This window comes from Aristolochia californica, unplaced genomic scaffold (assembly GCF_029961685.1).
Source record: "Aristolochia californica isolate CCGP_79_NKW_82.1479 unplaced genomic scaffold, dmAriCali1.0.hap1 SCAF_1, whole genome shotgun sequence".
Lineage (NCBI taxonomy): Eukaryota > Viridiplantae > Streptophyta > Magnoliopsida > Piperales > Aristolochiaceae > Aristolochia > Aristolochia californica.
In genome coordinates, this window is record NW_027181770.1 from 54,307,984 (window position 1) to 54,318,328 (window position 10,345).

At 41.8% G+C, this 10,345-nt stretch overlaps 1 protein-coding gene across 1 annotated transcript; it reads right to left on the reverse strand.

The window, feature by feature from the left end:
* Window positions 1-3,545: 3,545 nt before the first annotated feature.
* Window positions 3,546-7,522, reverse strand: LOC137948894 (uncharacterized). Its single transcript, XM_068795107.1, has 4 exons — window positions 6,962-7,522; window positions 6,519-6,767; window positions 5,331-5,472; window positions 3,546-3,949 (listed from the first exon to the last, which is right to left on the reverse strand). The coding sequence occupies exons 1-4, from the start codon at window positions 7,520-7,522 to the stop codon at window positions 3,546-3,548; spliced, it is 1,356 nt and encodes a 451-aa protein (XP_068651208.1).
* Window positions 7,523-10,345: the final 2,823 nt, after the last annotated feature.

Here is a 10,345-nt window from a genome sequence, read left to right on the forward strand (position 1 = left end):
CCACCACACACCAAATTTTTTTCCTTGAAAAATCTTGTTTCAAAACTCTGATACAAACATCATTATATGCAGCATTATCAGTTGAAATACTAAAAACTTTATTTTCGATCTCCCACTCTTTCAAACACTTGTAAATAACATCTGCTATATCAACGCCACGAGGAGGGGGAGGAACATGCACAAAACTCAAAGACTCGTTTTTGTAGCTTCCAATTACTGTCAATAAAATGCCCAGTAATAACCATGTATTCAATCTTTTGATTTTGGGACTTCCAAAGATCCGTGGTAAGACTAATCTTGTTAATCTCTTTTAACAAAATTTTCAATTTCTTTTTTTCTGCCTCATACACCTCCATACACTCCTTAATGGTCTTACGGGATATTTTCTCATAATTCATATTTGCCATCTTCATTACAAAATTAAATCCCTCCTCTTCTACTATCATGAATGGATGCTCATGCATAAGAATCCAATGAGCAATGAGTACTCTCGTTTTAGCTTGATCATATTTTCCTCCAAAATCCATAAAAGGAAGTCCAGATGGACTCTGATCAACATTAGACCCCGCTCCCATTGGTTGAAAGTTTAAGTTTTTTTGTTTTCTCATTTCCACTTTTCTACTAGTGCAACGTTTCAAATGTCGACTCATATGTGTGGTCACTCCACTACTAATAACACTCAAATTGATTTTACAATGAACACACTGAGCCTTTTTTGTACCCTTAAGTGATACTTCTTTGAATTCCAACCACACATGAGATTTTTTTTGTCTTTTTGAAGTATGGGTTGAGTCACCTTCATACTCATTTATGGTAATTTCATCTGGGTCCACTTCTATGACAGAGGGTAGTGACTCTGGTGGAGTTGAGTCACTATTTATAGTTACACTAGAACTAGTGTTAATTATTGATGTCAATTGAGGAGGTGTTGACATTCTTACTTCTACAAAAAAACAAAATTACAAATTAAAAACATAGAGAAAAGAAAGTTATCCAAACAACAAAGATCCTACACATAATTTAAGATACTTGTCTATTCTTAGAGGAAGGTACGTGACGTTGTGAGACGACCCTTGTCTTTCAATGCAACGGGGTCTCTTTGAGCCTGTAGCCCTGCATCCAATAGTTTCCTGTCCAATATACCGATCCTTTTTTATATATAAATTTTAAAACTTCTAAGAGAAGGAAATAAGCATACCAACATTCTCTTCTAATATTCTGATGAAATTCAACCTCAATACCAAGAAATTAATGATAAAAATGAAAAAAAAAATTCAAACCTTACAGAAACAGAAAGTGTGTTCGCCATTCAGGGATATCTCCAAAAGCCTTTCTAAGAATGAAGGAGCACTGCTGAAACGAAACGAGAGTTAGAAATTTTGTAGGGTTAGGTCGGCGACGAAAAAAAAACAGAACATTAAATAAAAATCTTACCTCCCGTCGGACCGTCGCTTTCGTCTCGTCAGCGAGGAAGAACTTTGGATGAAGAAATTGAAGAGGAAGGATAAAAATCGATTGCAAAAAAGAGAGATAATTTACATCCGTTTGTATCTAACGTATCAATTCAACGAAATATTGGGTCTAAAAATAAAAATTATGTACTGTATTCCGAAATGTTCTGATCTAATATGTATGGTGAATACATACTTACTAGACTTGTTACTAGTCTAACATAACATAATTGGGTTGAGTTCCATATGCATAAAAAAAGTTTTGTTTTGGTGAACAACAATTTAATTATTATGGTTGTTTTATGGACCACAATATTATATTTAGGAAGAGGAAGAGTTCCATAGGAATAAGAAAAAGACACATGAAGAAAGAACAAACTCTGATCACACCAGATAGGTTTTTTTTTTACAATTTTGCAGTTAGGACATGATTTTTGTCTACACAATTGATTCAAAGAGCATGTTATCGTAATTTTAATTCTCTCAAGTTATTTAAAAAAAAAAAAACAGAACCAAGTCACAATAGAAGCTGCAGAAAAAAGGTAAAGACTAATCATTGCATTTCGGATAAAAAAAGTCCACTACCAGATAAAATATAATTAATATGGACACAATCTATATGAACAGAGATCAATATAAGTAGTGAACTAGCAAAAGTAGATGTGCATTGTACATTGAAAATGTTGATAATCCACATATTGTGACTAGAAGAAGGGCTTTGAGACTTTGTCCACAGGAAAATCGTATAGGATACCAAATGTAGGACAACATATGAATGACCACTGTACAGAATGCAATGCCGAGCAAAGGATGAATGATCCTTTTCAGCTTAAACAGATTCTTAAGAGAGAACAGAAGTTATGCATTTAAAACCAATACCGTTGATAGCAATATTGATGGAAATTGGAAGGTCAAAGTTTAGGCATGTGAGTAATAAGATAATAATCAACTACATGGTCTGCTAATTTCTCTTCGTGCTTAAAAAAAACCACATGATAGAAAACGATACGAGATAAAACTTATTGATTGAGGAAAAAAGGTAAAAAAATGATTAAAATGATGTATTTAACTTTATCTGGAACATATACAACGAACCCCAGAGTCCTGTCAACCAAAGGCTAACTAGATTTACAGAAGATAAAAATGAAAAAAAAAAATCAACACCAAAATTGCAGAGGAAGAAAACGTATAGAAGATAAAAATGAAAAACAAAAATCAACTCCAAAATCGCAGAGGAAGAAAACATACAGAAGATAAAAATGAAAAAAAAAAAATCAACACTTACAGAAATAGAGAGTGTTCGCCATTCGGGGATATCTCCAAAACCTTTCAAAGAATGAAGGATCACTGCTGAAACGAAGTGAGATTTAGAGATTTTGTAGGGTTAGGTCGGCGACGCAAAAAAAAAAAAACATTAAATAAAAATCTTACCTCTTGTCGGACCGTGGCTTTCGTTCGTCGGTGAGGAAGAACTTCGGATGAAGAAATTGAAGAGGAAGAAATCGCAGAGGAAGACGAAAAAATCGAAGTCTTTGACAAAGATTGAGGAATTGGAGAGGGAGTGGGAGAACGAGGGATTTGAAGACCAAAATCCCCCGTTTCCCATGAATACCCGCTGACGGACAGTGATTTTTGCGAGAAAATCATACTGAAACGGCATGGAAATGGCAGGAAATGGCAAAGAAGTATGGGTTCTAGACGGGTAGGATGGAAGGGAAGAGACGGGACTCTCTGTCCCGAATTTTTTTTAGAACTCCTCCGATTCCCGAATCGCCGCTCGTTAAAACGAGCTGGTTCGCGAGCCGATGAGCCGAACCTGGGTCTGCTCGGGTTCGGCTCATTAATCTAAACAAACCTATTTCTGAGCTCGAGATTGGCTCGAGCTCGATATAAAACTAGTTGAACCGAGCCGAACTCGAGCGGCTCGCGAACTGGCTCGGTTCAAAGCCACCCCTAGCCAAGGAGACCGAGAATCGCCCGCTATCGTCAGGGAGCCAAATCATCCGATCAGCTGTCTGAGGACGGACCATAACACTACCAAGACTATCAATCAAGCCACATACAGAAATGGCTTCCTCATTGGTAAGGCCATGTCTAAGGAGCCATCTTCAACAAAGAACCGAATGGCATTGCGGAAAGTGGAGAACAAATGAAACATGGCCTTCCAGATGGGGGAGAGATGACGACAATTGCCATCAGTGATCCATCTATCTCCAAGACGCCCGAAGCTTTGAAGGCAACCATTGGCTTCCACAAAGCTCTTGAGGAAGAGTTGAGCTTCCAGAACCACTTGAGCAATAGAGCATACCCCATTTCCTTGGTGCGTCTAATCCTGAACCCACCCAAAGACTTTGGCCTACACACTGCATCCCATCTGACAAGGTGATAGTGAAACTCATTTCCAGTGCCATGACACAGAAAACGTCTCTTGATCTTGTCAATGTGCCGACTAATAGAGGCAGGACAAGCCAGGAAAGAGAGGAAGTAGTTAGGAATACCTGCGAGGCATGAGTTTAAGATGATCAATCTACCCGCTTTGGAGAGCATCCTACCTTTCCATGCGGAGAGGTGATGTTCAAGTCCCTTGATCACTAGAGCCCGTAGCCCTATATGACATTCAAGCCGCTTTCACTTGTGAGATTTGCCTTATAGTCAATGAAACGATCGTGTTTAACACTCTTCAAGTTGGAGTTAGTAACTTGAACTTGCAAAGAGTAATTTCCTTTTGCTCTTGAATCTTTATTCTTCAATATTTCTCCAAGTTCAATACTTTTGCTTCTTTTTGAGAAGAGTTGTAAATGTATTCAAAAAGAAAATACAAACCTAGAGACTAAAAAGACATTTCCTCCACAACAAGATGTTGGAGGGTAACGCCTTTTTTAGCTTGAACATCGGCTAAATGATTAGCGGATCTTGGAACATGTTTCCAAATACATAATAAAACAGAAGTTAAATTACAAATTTCATCAAAAATCTTCCAATGACGCCAAGGAGGTTTTGATGGCTTGGAGCACCAGTTTATAATAACTTGAGAATCCCCTTCAATCAAGAGAGCACCGTCCTTTTTTTGTTTGAAGAGTTTCAGCCCGTTGAGCAAGCCATGTAATTCCGCACAAGTAGAGTCTGATACTCCAATTGGACCCGCATAAGTGAAGAGAAGATTCGCTTGATCATCGTGAATTACTCCACCAAATCCAGCTGGGCCCGGACAACCGAAAGCACTTCCATCAAAATTTAATTTAAAGTGTCTAGGAGGAGGTCTAGTCCATTCTAACATAATAGGAACCTTCGAAATAAGAGACATTTTCGCAACATTTCTCCAATTTTCCCTCATATTTGTTGCTCTTAGATCACAGAATTCTTTGCGAAGGAGAACCTAAGAGCTAACTTGACTGACTATCTGACCACAAAGAATATTCCGAGGAATAGCTTTCTGATTGAATTTGCGATTGTTTCTTTCTTTCCATAAATTCCACGCAATGTGTCCAACACAACAAGATATTAAGATTTTCCCTAACTTCGGAAGACGAGAGCTAACCAATGTTAAAATAGTGTTTTGCAAATCTTGCGAAGGGCAATATAATAAACCGATCTTGTCCATTAATTCGGTCCAAATCTTATGAGCATATTCGCAATGTAGAAGCGTGTGATCTGCTGTTTCAGGAGATGTGTTGCAAAATGGGCATTCTAGATTGGAAATATTAATGCCTCGTCTTTGCAAAGCGTCAGAAGTTAAGATTTTCTTACGACATACCGTCTAGATGAAAAATTTGATGCGAGGAGGAATCGGGAGCGACCATGCAAAAGCAGCAGGATGTTCTGCGTGAAGAGGCGGGTATGAAATCATATGATGGTACGTTGAGGCTGTAGAGAACATACCTTGTTTGTTGGGCGTCCAGATGAGTGTATCGGCAGAATTTTTTAAGGCCACACCAGAAAGTAAATTGATCAGACCAGTAGCTTCAACAGCTTCAGAGTCATTTAATGCCCGCTTGAGATGAAGATTCCAACCACCCGAAGACTGCCAATGGTCAGAAATCATTGAACTACGAGATCTTGACAGTTGGAATAAAAGAGGATGACTTTCCTCTAAACAACTAGCCCCGATCCACCAAACCGACTAGAAAAGAGTATTTGTACCACTCCCAATATAGCATTTGACGGCAGATTTGAAGGTAGGTAAGAGTTTGACAATTTTCTTCCAAACAAGGGATAACTTATAAAATCTTCCCCCATCCGTCCACCAGCCATTCTCTTTTCCGGATTTAATTGCAACCATTCGGCGCCACAGTAGATTGGGTTGCATGTTGAACTTCCAAAACCACTTTAATAGCAGAGACTTGTTGGTGGTAGCAACGTCGCGAATCCCAAGGCCCCCCATTACAATTGGTTTACAAACATCTACCCATTTTACAAGATTAAACTTTTTTTCCCCATTTGGCCCATCCCACAAAAATCTTCTTTTCAAGAATTAATTCTATCCCGAATAGAAGCTGGACAATGGTACAAAGATAAGAAATAGGATGGAATTCCATGAAGGCATGATTTAATTAGAACCAGTTTACCAGCTTTGGATAAAAAATTTCCTTTCCAAGAAGCCAGACGCTTCTCAAGCCTCTCAACAACCGGAAACCAAGAATTTTTCGAAGGCAGGAAAGGAGTCAAAGGTAAGCCCAAATATGTACTCGGAACTGATGCTACCTTACAACCCAGATAGTTTGCCATTGAGTTGAGAATAGATGCATCAATATTAAATCCAAAGATTGTTGTTTTCTCCCAGCTTATCTTTTGACCAAACGTCATTTCAAAGATGCTCAAGATTGCTTTCATGTGTTTTATTTGTCTCATGGACCCTTCTCCAAAAAAAATAGAATCATCTGCAAACTGAAGAATGGGAACGTCTTGGATTGGATCAGAAAAAATAGGACTGAGCCAACCCGAACGTTTAACAAACCGGATCATAGAGGAAAGGTATTCTCCAATGAGAGTAAAAATAAATGGAGAAAGGGGGTCTCCTTGTCTGATCCCCCTAGAGGCTTTGAAATATCCTCGGGGTTTCCCATTTACCAAAACAGAATATGAAGGAGAGGAAATACAGCTCATCCAAAATTTCCATCTTGTACCAAAACCCATACGGTCAAAAAGATAATCCACCAGTTTCCAATCAACCGGGTCAAAGGCTTTCTCAAAATCAATTTTTAGAACAAACCTAGGAAGTGAAGATTTTTTGAACGAATCAAGAAGTTCATGAGCAGTTAGAGAAGAGTCCAGGATGTTTCTGTCTCGGATAAAAGCACTTTGACAAGGATTAAGTACCTTGTAAAGGACAACTTTTAGCCGATTAGCCAATATACGTCCAATAATTTTATATGAACTGGAAGTGAGACTAATAGGCCGAAAATCTTTAGGTTCCTCCGAATTTGTTTTTTTAGGAATAACGCAATAAAAGATGCGCCGATTCCAGAGTGAGTAATTCCCACTTGGTGAAAATTGTGAACGAAGGCACATACATCATTTTTTAACAGATCCCAAAAACATTGATAAAACTCACCATTAAAGCCATCTGGTCCGGGGGCTTTATCTTTAGGAAGGCCAAGCACAGCCCGTTCAATTTCTTCTGAGGAGAATGGTGTTTCAAGATCAACAACGTCTTCAGTTGAGATGCGCTCGAAATCGAGCTGATGGATATTTGGTCTTCTGAAACAGACTTCTGAATATAGCTCTGAGAAATACTTCACCAAAAGGTTAGAAATGGAGGCACTATCTGTTACCACTTGGTCTCCGTTACAGAGAGCAGTGATACGGTTAGTCCTCCTCCTGGCCGAGGCGATGGAATGGAAAAACTTTGTGTTTCCATCACCCTCAGCCATCCAACGAAATCTTGAACGTTGTTTCCAACGGACAGAATCAGAATGAAGAAACGTACGGTATTCAACATTTAAATTATTTCTAATCAAAAAATCAGTAGGAGAAATTAACCTTTGTTCCTCTAGTAGATCCAGCTCAGAAATGCGGCGGCGAATCGAATCTTTCTGGGAAGCAGCAGAAACTCGGTGATTTTTATCCCACATTCTGATCTTTGTCTTGAGGGCTTTCAGTTTTTGAGGGAGGGCCCAACCCGGGTTCGGATGATTTTCCAATTCGAGCCACCTTGATTTCAAAGAAGGGATGAAAGCCTTGGTTAATAACCAGGCATTCTCAAACCGAAAGGGAGATTTTTCCCATGCAACAGGCCGAGAATTGAGTTGGATAGGTCAATGGTCAAATCCTATTTTGTTTAGGACTTGGCCAGAGGTGTTGGGAAAAAGGAGGTTCCATTCTATATTGGCAAAAAATCTGTCCAATTTAGACAAAATAGGGGGGGGGGGGGGGGGGGGGGGGGGTGGGTGTTCTGGCAATTTGTCCAAGTGAATTTTTTCCCCGATAGAGGAACCTCGGAAAGAGCAACACTATTGATAAAGTCAGAAAAAACTCTCATGGTTGATGAGGTTCGGGAGGCAGGAGGACTTTTGTCAGAGCAAAGTAATGTCGCATTGAAGTCTCCTCCAATGAGCCAAGGGAGGTCCCTCAATTGGACAAGCTGAAAGATTTCCTCCCAGAAAGATGCTCGGTCACAGTAATGAGTAGGCCCATATATGCCAGTTAGAGCCCAAGAAGTACCGAGGTTGTGATCCCGGAGCTGGATACCGATTAAGTATCGCCCCGGAAGGACGGAAATAGCATCAAAAGCAGTTGGATCGCAGATGACAATAATGCCCCCAGAATGGCCAATTGCACCCACATGCGCCCACGCTGGGTTGGAGTCATACCATATATTACACACAATTGAGTAATCAAAAGACTGTATCTTCGTTTCAAGAAGTATAGCAATTTTTGGTTTAACATCAAAAAGCGCTGCTCTGACGAGGGCACGCTTGGCCAGAGAGCCGAGACCTCTTACATTCCTATGATAGAACGATCATGGGGAACGGTGGGAGTTGATATTTCGCTCCACGGCGCCAGCTTCAATGTATCCCGCACAAAAGATGTTGGCAAGCTCTGTCATTTCTGAAAATTCTTCTCTAGGAAAGTCTTGTTCCTGTTCCAGCAGGAACAGGAGGAGCTCATCCCGCAGATTGGGAGTGAAGGCCTTGGCTAGGGTAGATTCAAAGGTTATAGTTGGGGGGAGGTCGGACCAAATTGGAGGGATTCCAGAGGGGAAAGCAGGGGGAGATCGTACCAATCATGGGGAAATTCCATTGGAAGGACAGGAGGGGGATTAGGAGGGGGGGAAGGTGGGGGGGGTAGTGTCTTTGATTTTATCTTTGTCAGTGTTTTTTTCGGAAGGTGCGGGGTTACCGAATTTGGCTTTAGTTTTCCCTGCTTCTTTTTTCCTGGAGTAGGTATACCGGAAAGGGGTGTTGGCAATTTGTTTTCCAGTATTGGTGTGGAAGGGAGGGGTGAAGGTGTTGGGGTTTGGGTTTTCCATGGTGTCTGAGTGGGGGAAGATAATACGAAGGGGGGTGGGGCAAAGGATAGTGGGAGAGTGAATATATAAAGGGGGAGGGGAGTAAAAGGGGGGTTCGAAATCCCAAGTGGATTCATTGGAGAGGAGGGATGGCCTTAGCGGGGCTTGAGGGGTGGCCGTATAAGGGGAGATTTGAGTAAGAGAGGGAGGGTCTGATGGGACGGCGAGAGGAGCGGGATGCTGGGATGGATGGGATGGGTGATGTGGAAGGTTTGAGGTCGGGGGGGGTCGCAGAGGGAGATCCTCGATAAGGAGCCGAGAATGTGGGTGAAAGTGGGGGGGAAAGGGGATTTATCAAGTTAGAGAAGCTGCGGGACGGGAATGCCAGGTGAGGGGTGTGGCTTCGGGAAAAGGAAGATTTAGGCGGCGGAGGGGAGGGGAGGGATTTAAAAGTGAAAGGACGGGAGGGTGGCGTGATGTGGACTGAGGGGTTGACGTACGGCAGACTTCGGGAAAAGGAAGATTTAGGCGGCGGAGGGGAGGGGAGGGATTTAAAAGTGGAAGGACGGGAGGGTGGCGTGATGTGGACTGAGGGGTTGACGTATGGCAGGCGAGTGGTACTGCTTCGGGAAACGAGAAGCGGCGAAGGTGAAAAGGTTGATGTAGAAAGGAAAGGACGGGGCGACGGCGTGATGTAGACTGAGGGGTTTTGGAAATTGACATATGGCAGGCGAGTGGTAATGGTTTGGGAATCTAGGAGCGGCAGAGCGAAAGGGGGGTGATGTAGAGAGAAAAGTACGGGGCGACGACGTGATGTCGACTGAAGGGTGTTGGAGGTTGATGTATGGCAGGCGAGTGGTACTGCTTTGGGAATCGAGGTGCGGCGGTGGGGAAGGGGTTGATGTAGAAAGGAAATGACGGGGCGACGGCGTGATGTGGACTAAGGGGCTTTGGAAGTTGATGAGGTCGACTGCTGTGGATTTGATGGTTGAAAAGGTGTTTTTTTTATGTGTAAAAGTATGGTGCGGGGCTCGAGGTTGCCAGATCGGAGGGGCATTGGAAATGTCAATGATTTGAGAGGGTGATGATGGTTTTTGGTAAATGGAGAGGTCGGTATGTGGGTGAAAGTGTTTCTTTTTTTGGTTTTTATGTCGAGGTGAGGTAGAGTTTGACAGTGATGGATGTGAGCATGGGGAAGTAATAATCCCCTTGTCAGGATGTGTCTGTAGATCGGGTTGAGAGATCCTGTCAGATTTTGGATTTGGGGAGTGGTGTATTGCAGATGTTTTGGGATTGGTGATTGGCACTGTGGCCAAGGGCGATTTCAGAGATGGGATTTTGTCTGCGGAGGCATTTATGTGGATAGAATCTTTTTTGGCGGAGGCAGTAAGAGGGTTACTGTGAACTGGTGTTGATTGGACTGTTTCGGGATATGGGGATTGATTTT